General features: G+C 35.0%; 1 protein-coding gene across 9 annotated transcripts in view; it reads left to right on the top strand.

The window, feature by feature from the left end:
* Positions 1 to 17,537, top strand: part of TAF1A (TATA-box binding protein associated factor, RNA polymerase I subunit A) — an 80,623-nt gene that overhangs the window by 744 nt on the left and 62,342 nt on the right. For 7 of the 9 annotated variants that reach the window (XM_077157923.1, XM_077157922.1, XM_077157921.1 and 4 more), the window contains exons 2-5: positions 70 to 321; positions 5,509 to 5,678; positions 9,871 to 9,984; positions 12,978 to 13,176. In XM_077157923.1, the coding sequence (XP_077014038.1) occupies positions 201 to 321; positions 5,509 to 5,678; positions 9,871 to 9,984; positions 12,978 to 13,176 (604 nt within the window). In that variant the 5' untranslated portion in view covers positions 70 to 200. Of the gene's footprint in view, positions 1 to 69; positions 322 to 5,508; positions 5,679 to 9,258; positions 9,325 to 9,870; positions 9,985 to 12,977; positions 13,177 to 17,537 lie in introns of those variants that run through there. The other 2 variants (XM_077157920.1, XM_077157924.1) reach the window with 2 other exon arrangements.

Genomic DNA, 17,537 nt, shown 5'->3' with positions numbered 1-17,537 from the left:
TTGCTTATAGTTGATGTTGTATTTTTTTTTATGTTGCTGACATAATTATATCTTATTTTTACTTTAAAGGAATTCCCAAGTACAGAAAAATTTTGCTGATCAAGTATTTCTTAGATCAGAAGACGACTTTTCTCTGTAACTCAGAAGCCTACGGATTAAGATGTACAGAAAGTAACTGATATTCTCAGTTTCGAGTAGGTATGAGTGATTTCATTGAGGAATCAGCAAGGCCCGTGCCCGAGGAGGATGGGGTGGACATGTCTGTGCTCTCTGGTACAGGAATTTATTTCCCTTGGCTCCGAAAGCAAATAGAAACTGTGGGTAAGTAAAAGAACATATGACCGTTTAACTATAATGCAAGGCAGTGGTTAGATTCAGTATGGATGCGAAATGAATAACTAGGTTGGGGAGAGCTTCAGTTTTCAAGGTAGGAAATAGGTGATATACTTTTTAGGCTGTAAGGAAGAAAACAAATCACAAATAGGTCTTTTTTTTTTTCTTTTAAAATTCTTTTCCTTTGAATTAATAACAAGTAGTCTGTATTTCTTTTTCCCCAGCAAGACTTATTTCACACACTTATTTGGCATTGGCTAAATACTGGTGATATGCAGATTAGTAACGTTGGGACTCTGCCCACTGAGGAATGCATACCTAAGAAGTGTTCAGGAAGTTCTTGTTGAATTGCACTGGAATGATTTCAAATAGAATTAGTTTTAAAAAAGTGTTTTCCCCCATTTTCATTTAATATAAATATGAGCAAGTTTTTCGATGAGATAAATTCCCTACTGGATTGAATAAGAACCAGTTATCTACATGTTGGCATGTTGGGTGATGTAGTCCTGGGAATACATTTGAAGCATTATTTTTATTATTGCCCTCAATCCGTGTTTCGTAGCCCATAATTGAAATCCCTTAGCTCCTGTTTTTTTTCCTTCTAACCTGAGTATCATTTCATTAATTATCTCAGTAAATTAATCCTCATAGCAGTATATATGTCAGGCATTTTAGAGATGAAGAAACTGAATCTTAGAGAAGTTAAACTATAAGCAGTGGTGTCAGGAGTCAAACCCAGGTCTGTTTGATCTCAAAGCCTGTGCTTTTAACCACTGAGCTATATAAAAAGTGAGATAATATATTTGAATTGCTTAGCATAGAGCCTCATGCACAGCGAGTGTTGAAAAATTACCAATTCCATTCCTCTCCTCATTTTATTTTAACTAGGTTAATGCATATGACTTAAGCGAAGTTTGACTGTATTGTACTTCAGGAATGATACCTCACCCCTTAGAACTAGGAACCTGAAGTGTGGGGTTAGGTAATGCTACTCAGTTTCTGCTAGTTAAGATATACCTGGGTATGTTTCTGTCACCAGGGATCTATAGAGAGTTTGATTAAGTCTGCAGGTAAATAGGTTTAAGACCAGAATTTATGTGCTTAGAAATGTGTTATTATGTATTATGGATAGCCTTTTAAACCCAAGATATTGTATATCTGCAATGAGAAAATAGTAATAAATAATATTGGCACTGTAAGTAACGTACAGTATTGACGTTGTAAGTAACTATAGTTTGAAAACGAAATTGCCTAAGAATTATTTTTTTATACTAGTAGAAAGTTTTTGGCATTCTGAAGGATCTGCCCTCCTCCCCCCTAGAATGAAAGCTCCTTTAAGGGAGGGGTCAGTCTGGAATAAAGATTTATGCCAAGCACCTAGAATTTGTTGACTGACTGACAACTTTCTGGATTCTTTTAGGGGCTGATTTTTGAATGACTGGTTCTTATTTATAGCTCATTCCATGCCAAAACTTCTTTTCCTTAAGAAATATTATTATTACTATTTTTATAGTTCTTTTTTTAAAACATTTTTATTGTAAATAACAAACATTCTTGACACTGTTAGAATTAGTGGCTCACAATATCATCACATAGTTGTGTATTCATCACCATGATCCTTAGTTTTAAACATTTGCATATCTCCAGCAAAAGAAAGAAAAAAGAAAAAATTCATACATGCCATACCCCTAACCCTTCCCTCTCATTGATGACTAGTATTTCAAGCTACTCAATTTTTAAAATCTTTGCTCCCCCTATTATTTGTTTATTTCTTATCCATATTTTTTACTCATTTGTCCATACTGTAGATAAAAGGAGCATCAAACACAAGGTTTTCACAGTCATGCAGTCACATTGCGAAAGCTTTAAGAAACATGGCTACTGGAACACAGCGTGATAATTTCAGGCATTTCCCCCTAGCCACTCCAATACACCATAAACTAAAAAGGGGATATCAATGTTATGTGTAAGAATAACCTCCAGGATAAACTCTCGACTCTGTTTGAAATCTCTTAGCCACTGACACTTTTATTTTTTTTCATTTCTTTCTTCCCAGTACTGATAGAGATATCTCAATCCCTTGAATCCAAATCCCAGCTCATCCTAGGATTTCTGCCCCACGTTGCCAGGAAGCTCCACACCCCTGGGAGTCATGTACCATGTAGAGGTGCGGAGGGCAGTGAGTTTGCTTGTTGTGTTGGCTGGAGAGAGAGGCCACATCTGAGCAACAAAAGAGGTTCACTGGGAAACTCTTAGGCCTAATTTTAATTAGGTTTAGTCTATGCTTTGCAGGGATACATTTCATAGGGGCAAACCCCAGAATTGAAGGCTTGGCCTATTAATTTGGTTGTCCCCACTGCTTGCGAGAATATCAGGAATTCCCCAAATGGGGAAGTTGAATTTTTCTTCCTTTTTCCCCATTCCCACAAGGGAATTTGGCAAATAATCCTTTATTCGCTGTTCAAATCACTCTGGGATTTACTGGGGCATCACATTAACCTGGACAATCTAAGAAAATCTCATGTCCTGTTCAAGATTCCATGTACTTATGGTATTCAGTTAAACTGTCCATATAAGTTAAATTAGGAAATGCACTAATCCAAATATAAATTTTGCACCAAATAAACTTTTCTTGTTTTAGTCTCACACAGAATTTGAAGTTTTAAATATGAATAACTACCTATTTTCAGCACTCTGCAATATTGACATTCCTTTGTTCTTCCTCATGCAAAAATATTTTAAAATTTTTACATTTAGTCACTATCATTGTACACCTAGGTATTCCTAAATTATGCCATCGCAGTCTTCTATCTTTCCTTCTAGTTTCATATTGCCCGCAGCCCTTCTCCCTCTATCATTCTCACATTCCACTTCAGTATACATACATTAACTTGACAAATATTATTTTTAAAGTTATAAGCAATAAGATTATCTTTTGGCTTACAAAAGAATTGAAGTGAAAGGAGAGATTTTCCTGAGGTACAAAGGCTAAATTGGAAGACTGGGACTTTTCCCGGTATTTGTCTATATTTGTTTAAAGCAAATTTTCTGTCTGAGCTGTGAAAGCTGAAGGGGTGAGATAGAGGATTTTCCTGAGTAAAGGATGTTTAGGAAAGAGGTGTTTTTTGTTGGCTTACTGCCTGCGCTGCTGCTGTTCTAATCGGCTTGGGTGTGGATCTTGTGAAATGCCGATTCTGGTTTAGTGCGCATGGAGTGGGTCCAGATATTTTATAGTTCTAGTAAGCTCCCAGGTCATACTGCTGCTTCTGGTTCTAGGGCCATGTTGAAGAGCAAGGCTTAGATTCTCAGATGATTTGTATGCACATTAAAGTTTAGAAACATGGGTCTGCAGTAGTTTTCAGAGTTTTTGCTTGTGTATCCCCTCCTTTTGTTTTTTTGCATGGGCAAGCACCGGGAATTGAACCGGGTCTCTGGCATGGCAGGTGAGAATCTGCCACTGAGCCACCATTGCACTGCCCTGTCCCCTCCATTTTTAAAGAAATTGGGTACTGTCTTACATAGTTTGAAAGTGTCATCTGAAAATGTTGGCATTTGAAAATAAAATTGTTACTATTTTAAATGTATTCAGTGGAATCCAAATAGCATAGGAATGTGGTACCTTTCATCAATTAAAAAAAAATTATTAATAACTCTTAAGAAATGGAAATTTTATATGTTCCTTTCCTTGAACTTGTATTTCTATTTACTTCAAATGTTATTTATCATTCTCTTAACTTCTTGTAACAAAAATTTGTATCTACACTTTATTTTTTAAAATAATAATTATTATATAATCATACATAATAAAATATACAATTATATAACAACCATTATTTTTATTAATATTCTGTGGTCATAAGGCTTTAGGTTTTAAAATTTCTTCTAGATTAAAATGCCATTATAATTAAAAGTTTTATACTGCTGATCAAAATAATATGTATTATAAATTTTGTTCAATTTTTAAGCTTGAAAAGTAAAATTTTGTTTTTTTAAATTTTAGTATATCCCTTTTTTCCAATTACTTTTTGTTTCTGTGGATGTTATTTCTAGAATGAGAAAGGATTTAGCATCAATTCTCTTTTGTTTAAATTGATACAGATTCTGAGAAACCTTAGTTGTATAAATACATGGGAATGGATGGAGTTTAGTGATAGTATATCAGCTCTTTTAACTCCTTAATTAGTCATGAAAAGTTATATAGTGATTTATTATAAAAAATTATCAAGTCTTTTTACAGTTTTGATAAGCAAAGAATTGGAAATCACCTGACTTGGAAATGACACATAACCTATATTCTTACCCTGAGGAAATAGATAGTAATTCTGATTGTGACAACTTGACTGTAGTCACATTCTTTGGGACATCAGTTTTAGGAAAGAGTTTGTAAAGAGGTTGAAAATCTGCAAATTGATTATTTAAAAACTATTTTTGCATTGTGCTCATTAGTCTTGGTGTGCTCCCAGGTGTAAGGATACTCTAGTTGGAAGACTGCTGCTTTAGAGGGGTCTTGTAGTGGTGTGAGAAGGGAAGAGGAGGCAGTGGTATGCAACTAACTACTGACATAATGGGGCTCTAACTAAGCCCAAATATTCTTAACCTGGGCATCACCAATGCTTTAGAGATGTGAATGCTAATGTCTACAACTTTTAATCTTATTTGCATTTAATATCATTCGGTTGCTGGTACTGTAACCCAATTTTACTATTTTTTACTTAAAAAGTAAAAGCCCACCTGTTGAGGTTTTCAGAACATTGGTAAGTATAAAAGACCATGCTTATCTGGCATGATCCTAATGATTTTTCCAGGATGACCCTATTGCCCATTCTAAATATGCAGAGCTGTGATTTTGGAGTCTTCTTTGGGAGATTCTCCCCAAATTGTGTAGTGTAAGGGGGGGGGGTTGATTGAATCAAATTTGAAGGATCTGGTGACTCTGGTAACCGAAGAGCCATCAGATTAGATATCCAAAGTAGATACCTTTGCCATTTGCTAGAAATTAATAGTAGTATGGAAGGGTTTGTTTTAAGTAAAACGGGCCTTGATCCTGGAGATAGGTTGGAACCAGTAATACCTACTGTTCTGCTTATTAAGGCTTATTTCTGATTAGGAGTATGTGTTTGAATAAATTGGGGAATCACTGTGAGTAAAAGACTCTCTTCTCTTTTATCTTCTTAGTGACTGGAGGCAAAAAGGAGAAGGATTTTGCTCAGACAACAAATGCTTGTTTAGGTTTTATCCAAGAAGCTCTGCTGAAGCACCAATGGGAACAAGCTGCAGAATACATGCACAGTTATCTGCAGACCTTGGAAGATTCAGACACCAGCAAAAGGCAGGCAGCACCTGAGGTAGGCAAAGTGTCAGTATGCTGGAGGAAACTACAGATTCCTGGGAGATTCTGCCTCTCGAGCTCTACCCAAAAGAGCTAGTTTTTGCAGGATCTCAAATTGATTTTTCTAAAACTGTTAAAAGAAGCTTTAGTAGAGTTTGTATCAGAATTTTTTTTAACACTTATTGTCATTTTTAATGAGATTAAAAATAGTTTGAACTCTGAATTCTCTACCATTCATTCATTTTAATTATTCTTCCTTCTTTCCCCTATGGCATTCTTTTTCTCTCTGTAGACTGTTTCCTCTTATCATATGTTGTTATTTCTTCCATCTTAAAATTATCCCTTCACCCCATTTTCCCTACTAGGCATGCCACATTTGTCTGCTCCCTCTTATAGCAAAATGCCTTGTCCTCTCCAAATCCTCTCGTATTAGTACTCTTTGCGAATTGCTTTGACAAGGTCACCATTGACCTCCATATTGAGTGGCCAGTCTTTAGTGCTCATCTAATTTGATCTTTTGGTACTGTTTAACATAATAGATCACACCCTCCTGTGTAATAAGCTGTCTTCATTTAGCTTCCAGAACACTGCACTCTTAGTTTCTCTCTTACATCACTGATCATTCTTCAGTCTCCTTTTTAGATTATTCCTCTTCTCCTTTGCCTGAGGGCTCAGTTCTTAATTGTCTTTTTTATCTTTACTTGATAATCTTACTGAGTTTCATAGCCTTAAAAATAGTCTATATGCTGATGATTATTAATTGTATATCTCTGACCCTGACTTCTCTCTTCAGTTTCAGATTCTTTTTTGTCTCTACACCACATGGCCAAACTGGATTTATAGTGGCCATCTTTTACTAAAGTGTCTAAAATAGAACTTCAGATCATGCCCTTTAACCTAATCTTCCTCATCTCAGATAATAATTACTACCTTAACTAGAGGCTAGAGCCAAAAACTTTCAGGTTATCCCTCAGTCTCACATACTCCATATCCAAATCATTAGAAAATCTGTTGGCTCCACCTTTACAGTATACCTGTACTCTGAATACTTCTCACCTTCTCCATTGTTGCACATTGGTCCAAGCTACTGTCATCTCACCTGGATGACTGCTTGCCCTCCTTATGCCCCAGTCCATAGCACAGCAGCCACTGTTTGTCTTAAAAACAACTTTAAGATACAGTTAACATGCTATAAAATTCATACATTTAAAATGTATAATCCAATTTTTTTCGTATATTCACTGAGTTGTCCAAGTATCACCACAATTTTAAAACATTTTCATGCCCCCCAAGAAGAAATTTTATAATCCCTTTTTAGTGGGCTCTTACAATGTATGTTCTTTTGTGGTTGGCTTCTTTCACTTAGCGTAATGTTTTCAAGGTTCCTGGATGTTGTAGCATGGTTCAGTACTTCATTCCTTTGTAGTAACAGATGATATTCCACTTTATGGGTATACCACATTTTGGTTATCTATTCATCAGTTATAGACATTTGACTTGTTCCCAACTTTTGCCTATTATGAATAATATTACTATTAACATTTGTATAGACGATTTTGTGTGGATGTGTGTTTTCATTTTTATTAGGTATATACTTCGGAGTGAAATTGCTGGGTCACATGGTGACTATATTTTGACATTTTGAGGAACTGCCAAACTATTCTAGAGTGGCTGCATCATTTTCTGTTCTACCAACAGGAATCCAATTTCTCCTTGTACGATCTCTTCGCATCCTTGCTAACACTTGTGTGTCTTTTTTATTATAACCATCCTAGTAGGTATGGTCTTGCTTTACATTTTCATGACTCATGTGATACATATAAGTCAGATCATGTCACTCCTCTGCTGAAAACACTGCAGTGGTTTCTAACTTCACTCAAAATAAAAACCAAGGTCCTTATGATTGCCTATCAGTTCGTACATGATCTGCTCACTTCCTTTCCCTATTTGATCAATCTCATCTCATATTACTACCTTTGGCTTATTCTGTTCCAGTTTCACTGGCCTCCTTGCTGTTACTTGGACAGACCAGGACTACTCCTGCCTGATTGCCTTTGCTCCAGGATAGATATTACTGTGAATAGGTATCACTATAGCTACCCTCCAAGTTTTCAATGAGGCCCACCATACTACTCATTTTAAAATTGCAACTTGATCTAGTCCCCCTCTGCTTTCCAGCTGGCACTCCTGATTTCCTTACTCTAACCCATTCTTTTTTCTGTAATACTTGTCACTTTCTAACATATTATGTAATTTACTTATTATGCTTTCTTGATTATGGACTATCTATTAATAGAATGTGAATTCCAGAAGGGCAAGGATTTAGAATCGTGCCTGGCATATGTTGTTAAAGTGGTTCAGTAAAAGATACTTCATGTGAAAACTTCACATGGATATTTTTTAATACTTTCTATTAATGTAGTAGTCTTCACATTGATTAGATATCTAATAGAGAAAGAAAATCTGAAAGAAAAAATTTAACCACTGATTGAAAATTTACTTTATGGGCTAAAGTTACGTATATTTCTGAAACACTGTACAAGTTACTGATTCTTTTGGTTGAAATACTGTTTTGTAAAGTGAAATAATTGGGTCAGTCGTGTTCAGGCACTTGTTCGACTGTTACAATCACATAGGATTTTTATTGAAAATGTAGGTTCCGGTACTCCACGCCAATCCTATTGAATCGGAGTCTGGATCCTTGAAGTATTTATAACAAGTGTTCCTGTAATTATATATAGCTATATTTAGGAACAACTGTGATAGATAATGTCCAAGTTTTCTTAAGCTCCATAATACTACAATTTGGTATTCTGCAAATGAAATCTTGATTTCGCTTTCTAAGTTGGAAGATGAGTATTATGATTTTGCCAAATAACCAATATGTATGTTTCTATAATAATTGACTTAAATTTTATTTAAATCTACTTTTAAGTTAATATATACTTTAAATTAGTATAAGAGAAAAATAAAGATTTGCTCCCAGAAGAAAGAAGAGCTCCATGTTCTGACATCCCAGAATTCAGTGATTTAGGGAGAGAATAGTTTTTATTAAAAATTGTTGATACAACATGGAACAGAAATCCTAGAATGAGCTGGGATTCAGCATCAAAGGATTGAGAAAACCTTCTCAACCAAAAGGGGGAAAAGCCAAATGAGACAAAATAAAGTGTCAGTGGCTGAGAGATTCCAAAGAGAGTCGAGAGGTTATCCTGGAGGTTATTCTTACACATAATATAGGTATCACCTTTTTAGTTAAGGTGTAATGGAGAGGCTGTAGGGAACTGCCTTAGAATGTAGAGCTGTGTTCCAGTAGCCACGTTTCTTGAAGATGATTGTATAATGATAAAGTTTTCATAGTATGACTGTGTGATTGTGAAAACCTTGTGTCTGATGCCCCTTTTATCTACCTTATTGACAGATGCATAAAACATATGCATTAAAAATAAATAATAAGGGGAACAAACGTTAAATAAATTTAGTAGATTGAAATGCAAATGATCAATGAGAGGGATGGGTAAGGGGTATGGTATGTATGAATTTTTTTTTCTGTTCTCTTTTTATTTCTTTTTCTGAATTGATGCAAATGTTCTAAGAAATGATCATGATGATGAATATGCACCTATATGATGATACTGCAGTAAGAATGGAATGATCATATGGTAAGAATGTTCGTGTTTGTATGTTGGTATGTAAAAATTAAAAAAAATACAAAAAAATACAAAAATAAGTTTCCATAGCTGATGAAAATTTTTAAATTGGAGTTTTAAGTATAGATATAATTTATTGAGAAGAGTTGTAGAGCTTGAACGGATCTCAAGAACCTTCTAGTATGTTGTCCTCATTTTGCAAATAAGATGAGGCTGAGAGCTGTAAAGAGCCATTATTACTAGAACCCAGTTTTCTCACTTCATCAATACTAATTTAAAATAGTATTTTCAATATATTTCTTAAATGCCTACCTTCTTTACACTACTAACTTAATGGTGCTATTATAGTTATCTAGTATTTTAATATTAACTTAATGTAATGAAAGTATTTTATCACATAAGGCTTAATATTAGTTTCATAGGTAAAAAGGTACCATAAAATGTTAATAGTACTGATCTCTAGGAGAGGAAGTTTTTTTAATTTTTAAATGGCTTTGTTAGGTAGAAATTGATTAAGGCAAGAATTTTACATTTTGATGGTAATTTCTGCTTTGACAGATTATTTGGAAACTAGGAAGTGAAATTCTGTATTATCATCCTAAAAGCAACATTGAGACTTTCAGTACCTTTGCTGACCGGATGAAAAATATTGGTGTCATGAATTATTTAAAGGTGAGAATTTACATTTTAAGTGTTGCTGTTTTTTAAATTCCTTTTCCCAGTGATAAGATAGTAATAATGTTAGAAATAGATAAGAAAAGATAAAACATCTGGATAAATAAAAGAAGTGGAAAGAAAGTAGTGTTTGTGAGATTCATGTACTTCTCGATTTCCAGTTGCCTACCGTGTTTCCTGACGGAAAATACCTTCTCTTTGTGTATCTCTGGCTGCCAAGACCAGAAGCAGCTGTGCTTCTTTATGATGATGGACCGTATTCTAATGTGTGTACTGAAATCATTTGCGTTCTCTAGTAACTGGTGTGTTGGGGAAAAGAGGAAAGAGCTAAGCAAGTTGGTGATTTGGAAACAAGATGCTTTAATGTTCCTAAGGTTTAGGTGGAATCTTCTTTCTATATTCATATATCCTTTAATAAAAGTATTCTCTAAATAAAGGATTGAGAAGTTTCTGAAGTGTTATGATAGCTTTCTCTGGTATATTTTTGACTAAAAGGAGAGCACTTTATCAATAAAATTTTATAAATGCTTTGTTTTTTAGTTTTGAAAAAATATTTTCCCTTGGTTAGGATTCTTTTTTGCTCCTATTAATTCAGGAAAAATTTTTTGAGTGTTTGCTGTCTTTTATGTGCTGATCTCATTCTCTGGTACTTTGAATGGAAATTAAAAGGAAGCAGTTTATGGTTCAGTGTAGGGAAGAACTTTCTAACTGAGCAGTTGGAGAAAGGAATGGCCTTCCTTGGTTTTTTAAGTTCCCTGTCCCTTCATTCAGGAAGAAACAGGATAGCCGTTTTGTTGGGGAGAGGGAGTGAAGTTTTAACTAATTTATTGGCTAGGTCTCTTCAGACTTATAAAATCTACTCGAAGTATAGAAAGGAGCTTTGTTTTTCACTCTAGAGACTGAAGGTGATAATTAGGATAGACAATAAAATGTTTTTTGTTTTAATCATTTTAATAACACTTATTGCTATTTTTCCAGACAACATACTTACATAGGGTATCAGAACGTCAATCAGCCACTGAAACTTCCAGCAGTACTGTCTGATACCAACTGTAAATACTGTAGAAACAATCCAATTCAACTCTGGCTCCTAACTACCCAGGATTAAGCCACACCCTACAGGTTAAGGGCCGTCCTCTACAAAATTGCCCTTTAGGTACGAGTCACAAGTTCAGGGCCCAGCCACTCATACTTCTGATCCATTGGCTGCAAATTTGAGAGTTCTCACCACTACCTTGGGTTTGATAATTCATTAGAACAACTCAAAGAACTCACTGAAAACACAGTGTTTTTGATTATAGTTTTATTATAGTAAAGGGATAAAATAAGAAGCCAAAATAAGAAATGCATAGGATGAGGTCTGGGAGGGTCTTAAACCCAGGCTTCCATGGAGTCAGAATGTGTCACTTTCACAGCACAGAGAGATATTTTCTCAATCTTGGAAGCCCCTGATGGCTCTAAGTATCCAATATTATGGGGTCTCATTATGTAGACATGATTGTTACAGTCATTGTCAAGAGGCTGAACTTATCTGCAACCTCCTTTCTCTCCCAGAGTTTGAAGCCCCAATCCCCTAATCACCTGATTGACAATCCAGCCTTCAGACTGCAAGTGTGGCTGACCCATCCCTATCATCTTTTTAGCATGTGAACTATCAATGTGGTAATGGACCCCCCATGAATAACAAAAACATAACTGCTAGGGAAATTCCAGAGAGTCATAGATTTCTTTCCCAGGAACTGAGGACAAAGATTGGCCAATTGTTTTTTCATTATAATTTTTCATTATACCACATGGTCCTTGTTTAGAGGGAGACAGACATGTAAATGTAATCAAGTGCTGTGGGTACCACAATAGAAATGCAAAATATAATGAGAAGGCAGGAGAGAATGATCAGCCCTCTGGAGTTGAAGAGGCCTGGGATTGAATGGGTAGGGTATTCAGGCAAAGAAAGGAAAACTTGAAATGAGTCTGAAAAAGCAGTTGTGCTCACTAGGCAGACTACGGGCACGGGTAGTCTGGCATGGTAAGAAGTAACAAAGATATTGATAACTGTGTTTCCAGGGTTTTAGTTATCCCCCAAATCACTTGGGATAGAAGCTAGGGGAAGTAGGCTGGATTCTGTGTCCCATACTAAGGAACTTGGATTTTATTTTTTAGGCAGCAGGACCCATTGAAGGATTTTACACAGTTGACTAGCGTGCTGATTTCTTTGGCAGCCGTGCAGAAAATGGATTGTAGAGGCAGACTGGATTGGAGAGACAAGTTGAGAAATTATTGCAAGATGTTGAGATGGGAGCCTTGAACTATATGATCTGGCTGTACCCATGTGCTACACTATACTTCCCATTATTTTCCTCCTTAATGTTCTCCCCACTTGTAATATAATTCTTTGTATAGTTATTCTTATTGCTTCACCTGTATCAGGGATATCCTTCCCTTTCCATCTGAACCAGTGCTGTTCTTGAACACCCCGTATTAAGATTTCTCTGAATTTATGAAAAATATCAAATAGTTATAATAATTGATTACCTGCTATGTACCAAATTAGATATAAGGTGGTATACAAATATTATCTCATTTAATTCTCACAATGCTCTTCTAAAGGATTAATAATAATTATTTTATACAACGAGTAAGACTTACAAGGTATTAATAACTTGCCTAGATTTATCTAGCTCTTAAATGGCATATGAGCCAGGACTCTGTCTCTAAAGCCCCTGCTCTTTTCACTATATCATACTGTCTTTTGTTTTAAATTCATGAATCTAGCTTTCATTTATATTGTTTTGTCTCATGTGTCTTTCCTTCCTGACTAAATGAAAACTTTAATGACAGGAACCATATTGCTATCATTTGTAGCCTATTAAGGTCTTAGGTCATCTGGTATTATATATTTACCAGACTATAGATTTTTACTAGATATGTAGATATGACTAATGGTTACCTAATAAGCTTTATGTTAGTGGGTTTTTCTTACTATTTTGCAGATCTCCTTACAACATGCATTATATCTTCTCCATCATGGAATGCTTGAGGATGCAAAGAGAAATCTAAGCCAGGCAGAGACATGGAGATATGGTGAAAAGTCATCTTCCCAGGAAGTATTAATCAACCTTATTCAGGCCTATAAAGGTCTTTTGCAGTATTATACATGGTCTAAAAAGAAAATGGAATTGTCTAAGCTTGGTGAGTAATTTTTTCTTAGGGTGATGAGACTGAATCATAGAGGCGGAAGGGATTTTACAATGTAATTCAGCAATCTCCCTAATTCTAATCCCAACTTTATTCAAATATTACAGAACACAGACATTTCTAGTAATATATAATTCTAAAATTCTTGCCATTTCTTTATAATGTTTCTAATATATCAAGAAACCTTTCAGTTATAAATTAGATGATTAAGTTTGTGATCAATTTGTATTCATTGCTTTTATTAACCTGAATTCCCAGAAAGGTATACATTTTCCTTAATAGACATTGCGTATGGTAATCATTAATAGACATTGCATATGATAATCATAACTTCCTGTGTCCCTACAATGGAAGTTAGTTTGTTTTATAATGTTCTCTTTCAAGATAATATTTTTGAAAACAATAGTAAGGCGAGGTAAAGTCACTTTATTTCTGTATGAAGGCCATAGCAGACAATTTTCTTGATTTTTGACTGCACCAAAAATTGAATCATGTGTCCTTATTTCTCAAACAGGTCTGCTCTTTTCTTATCTTCATTGATGATGACATCCTCTCCTATCATAAGATTTGAATTATTTGAAGCTGTGTGCTTCCTGTAATTTTCTTTCTCTTGAATAGTTTTTATCATTGGCTCTCCAGGATTAATCCTTTTCTTTCTGCTTCCACATCCTCCATCCAGATCTTAGTCTATGTATTTATCTTCTCATTTGTGATAAGCAGTATTTCCTTAGGTATATGGCATTTGTTCTTTGGCATGTAGGTTCACTGATCTCAATTTACTTCCTTCTTCCTATCTACTATGATCTCTCCAAGACACTTCTTAAATGATATCTACATCATGAAAATCTTATAAGATCTTTGTGTGGTCTCATCTAGAATACCCTCTGCCCTTCAAGATTCTTTAGAGCCTACCTGTTTTGGTTTGCTAAAGCTGCCGGAATGCAATATACCAGAAATGAATTGACTTTATAAAGGGGATTTATTTTAAGTTACAGAGTTATAATTCTAAGGCCATGAAAATGTCCTGATTAAGGCACCAAGAAGAGGATATATTCTTGGAGGAAAGGCAGCCAATATCTGGGACACCTCTGTCAGCTGGGAGGGCACGTGGCTGGTGTTTGAGGTCCTTGCTCCTGGTTCTTTGCTTTCAGCTTCTGATTTCAGTGGCTTTCTCTCTAAGCATCTGTGGGTCCTCACTTAGTTTTTCTGGGGGCAAACTCTGTATTTCATCTCTTAGCTTTCCTTTGCTTTCTCCAGGTTCTGGCTATTTCTGTGACACCTTACTTAGCACCAGGAGTCTTTCTGTCTGGCTACTCTCAGACCTGCATGAGCTCTCTTAAAGGACTCCAGTAAATGGATTAAGACCCACCTTGAATGTGTGGGGTCACATCTCCATGGAAACAACCTAATCAAAAGGTCCCACCCAACCTTGGGTCTGCTCCCACATGATTGAATTAGAAGAACATGGCTTTTCTGGGGTATATAATACCTTCAAACCAGCATGCTGTACCACGCCCTTGTTCTTAAACCTTTAACCTGATATATTAGTTCTATATTCTCCCTATATCATTTTTCTCTTCTCTTGCTTTTTAATAATTATGTTGTTTCATGTGTATTTTATGTTGTCTCTTCTCAACTAGACTAATTAATCTTTTGGTATCACATATCTGTCTTTTTGTTAACCCTGCTATAATATAACCTGGTATATTTCTTTAAAAAAGGATTGCTGTATATGAATTGATTCTGGTAAGTTGTAAGGTCAATATTTACTTTTCTCCTTATGCTTGTAGGTAAAGCTCAAGTAAATATATGATGAAAGTAAAGAAATGACAAAGTTGCTTCATAAAATTAAAAACTTTTGTACATAAAAAGGCTCTCTTAAGAAAATGGAAAGAAACCTACAGAATGGCAGAAAATAGTTGCAAATCATGTATCCGATAAGGGCTTAATATCCAGAATATTTGGTTACCTAATCTGTTGTTGAGTTATGGTTTTTGTAGATTCAGGATATGAGTTGTTTCAGCTATTATATGTGTTAAACATATCTTTTGTGGTTCTGTGGCTTGTCCTTACTTTATATATCTGCATTATCTGTTATCGTAACTGTTATCCACATATGACTATTTAAATTAAAACTAACTAAAATAAAATAAGAAATGCAGTTACTCATGTAGTAGCCACATTTCAGGTACTCAGTAGTTATGCAAGACCTATGACTATAGTATTGGACAACTCATATATAGAACTATGGGGCAGTACTGGTCTATATGATACTTTTTAGATGAATTGAATTTCATAATTTTAATGTCATCTAGTGTATCAGTCTTATTTATGGTCCGCTTCCTATGCTAAGGTCGCAAATGTCTTCTCAGATTGCCATTTAAAGGTTTTCCCATTTAGATTCTTAATTCACCTGGAATTCTTTATAATGTGATATAGGGGACTGGTTTTGAAAATTTTAAGTCTTCTATGTTTCTTGGAAAGAATATATTCTGCATTTGTGGGGTCCACTGTTTTTATATGTTTGTTAGAACAATTTCGTTTATCATATAGAATTCTGATTATAATTATAATTATATAATTATCTTCTTCTGTCTGTTCAGGAATAGGTGTGCTTAATTTTCCTACTCCGATTGCCATTGTCCATTTCCCCTGATAGTTCTGTTAAGTTTTTGCTTTATATGTCTACATAAATTTATATCATTCAGTGTGTACAAATTTAAAATTGTTATATCTTCCTGGTGAATTTAACCTTTTATCCATATAAAGTGATTCTCTTTACTTTGTTAATGCATTTTGCTTTGAAGGCTATTTTTCATCTATTTCTTTTGGTTATTTCATGCATGATTTATCTTTCTCATCCTTTTTTAAATCTTTCTGAATCCTTGTGCATCTTTTATAAACATCATATAGTTGCAAGTTTTGAAAGATCCAATCTGAAAATCTTTGTCCTTTAGCTTAAGTATTTATTTCATTTACATTTGGTACATGTGGGCTTAATTTCCTCATATAAGTTTGTACTTTTTGCTTGTTGCATCATTTCGTTTCTTTCCTTTTGCCACTTTAGATGATATGAGCTCTTTTTATGTATTAGTGGTTACCCTCTAAATGCATTCTTTTTTTTTCTGCCTGCCATTCCAGTTTATTTAAGTGAGTAGATTTATAGCTTTATCTGTATACAGAAAAGTGCACAAGAAAAAGTAAGTACATATAAAACAGCTGTGTGGCAGAACATGACTTTCAGAAATTCAACTCCCTAGATATAGTAGCCTCCACTTTAGCACACTCAATATTTAAACATTTAAAATGCTATGCCAAGTCTGTGCTTATAATGACTGAGTAGGAAGCCAGATGGAAAATTATACCATATGTTCAGCTCTTACCATTAGACATATAACCATAGGACTTTAGCTTGGTCTATTTTGAGCTAATCAATAAGAGGTCACCATCTTGTTTAGATCCCTAGTACTCACCTTTTTCTTCCATCTAAAAGTGACATTATATGTGGCTGATTAACACCCACTTGAACCTGGGCATTAAGGGTTAAGAAAGAACATTTGAAACTCCAGTTTAAAAAAAAATTCATATTGGCAATAACACACTTTTTAGAACTGTGCTAACAATAGGACTAAAAATGAACTGGGCGAGTTTCCACATTTATGAGGGCAAAAAATAGTGTAGACATTAGATTTTAAGTGACAACAACAAATACTTATATCATTTCCGACTTACCTTCTACTACCTAAAAGACTCTGGCTCCAAGAAGGTTTTCCAGTTACTTGATAAAAAGCAAGTATGACCCCACATAAGCTTCTGATATGTTTGGCATGATCACATTTAGTTTTGTGATGGGTTGCTCTTCGAAATACATCCAGCATAGATGCTAAATAGTCTAACATCTTCACTTGCTGAAGATGTTAGACTATTTAGGTCAGAAGGTGACCTCGTCAACATTAACTTCTTCGTCAACATTAACTGCTCTTCTAGAACTTCAGCTCAAGGGATGACCTTCAGTTCCATAAGAAGGATAAAGGTTGTGTCCGTTTGCTATTCTGAATTGCTATAAAGGTAGAGAGGCTCCAGATCTATTTTTTTTTCCCTTTCTGAAACCCTGTTGCATGTAAAAGGGAGGTAATGCTGTAGGAATCTGGGAGCAAAGTTAACTGACAAAAGAATCAGAAGGTAAAGGAGATAAGAGACACCTGCTTTTCTCTCATTTGCAGTAGCTAGCAAGAGACTGGGGAAAGATGCTCTTATGCTATGGAGAAAACTGAACTTTGGAAAGAGGAGAAGTTACACCTCATAATTCCAAAGGGCCTAAGGAGAACTTAGACTTGCTTTAGATTTCCTTTAAA

The sequence above is a fragment of the Tamandua tetradactyla genome, chromosome 4, assembly GCF_023851605.1.
Source record: "Tamandua tetradactyla isolate mTamTet1 chromosome 4, mTamTet1.pri, whole genome shotgun sequence".
In the NCBI taxonomy this organism is placed as follows: domain Eukaryota; kingdom Metazoa; phylum Chordata; class Mammalia; order Pilosa; family Myrmecophagidae; genus Tamandua; species Tamandua tetradactyla.
Note: the sequence above shows the minus strand (reverse complement) of the source record. Positions and strands in the feature narration are given on the sequence as shown.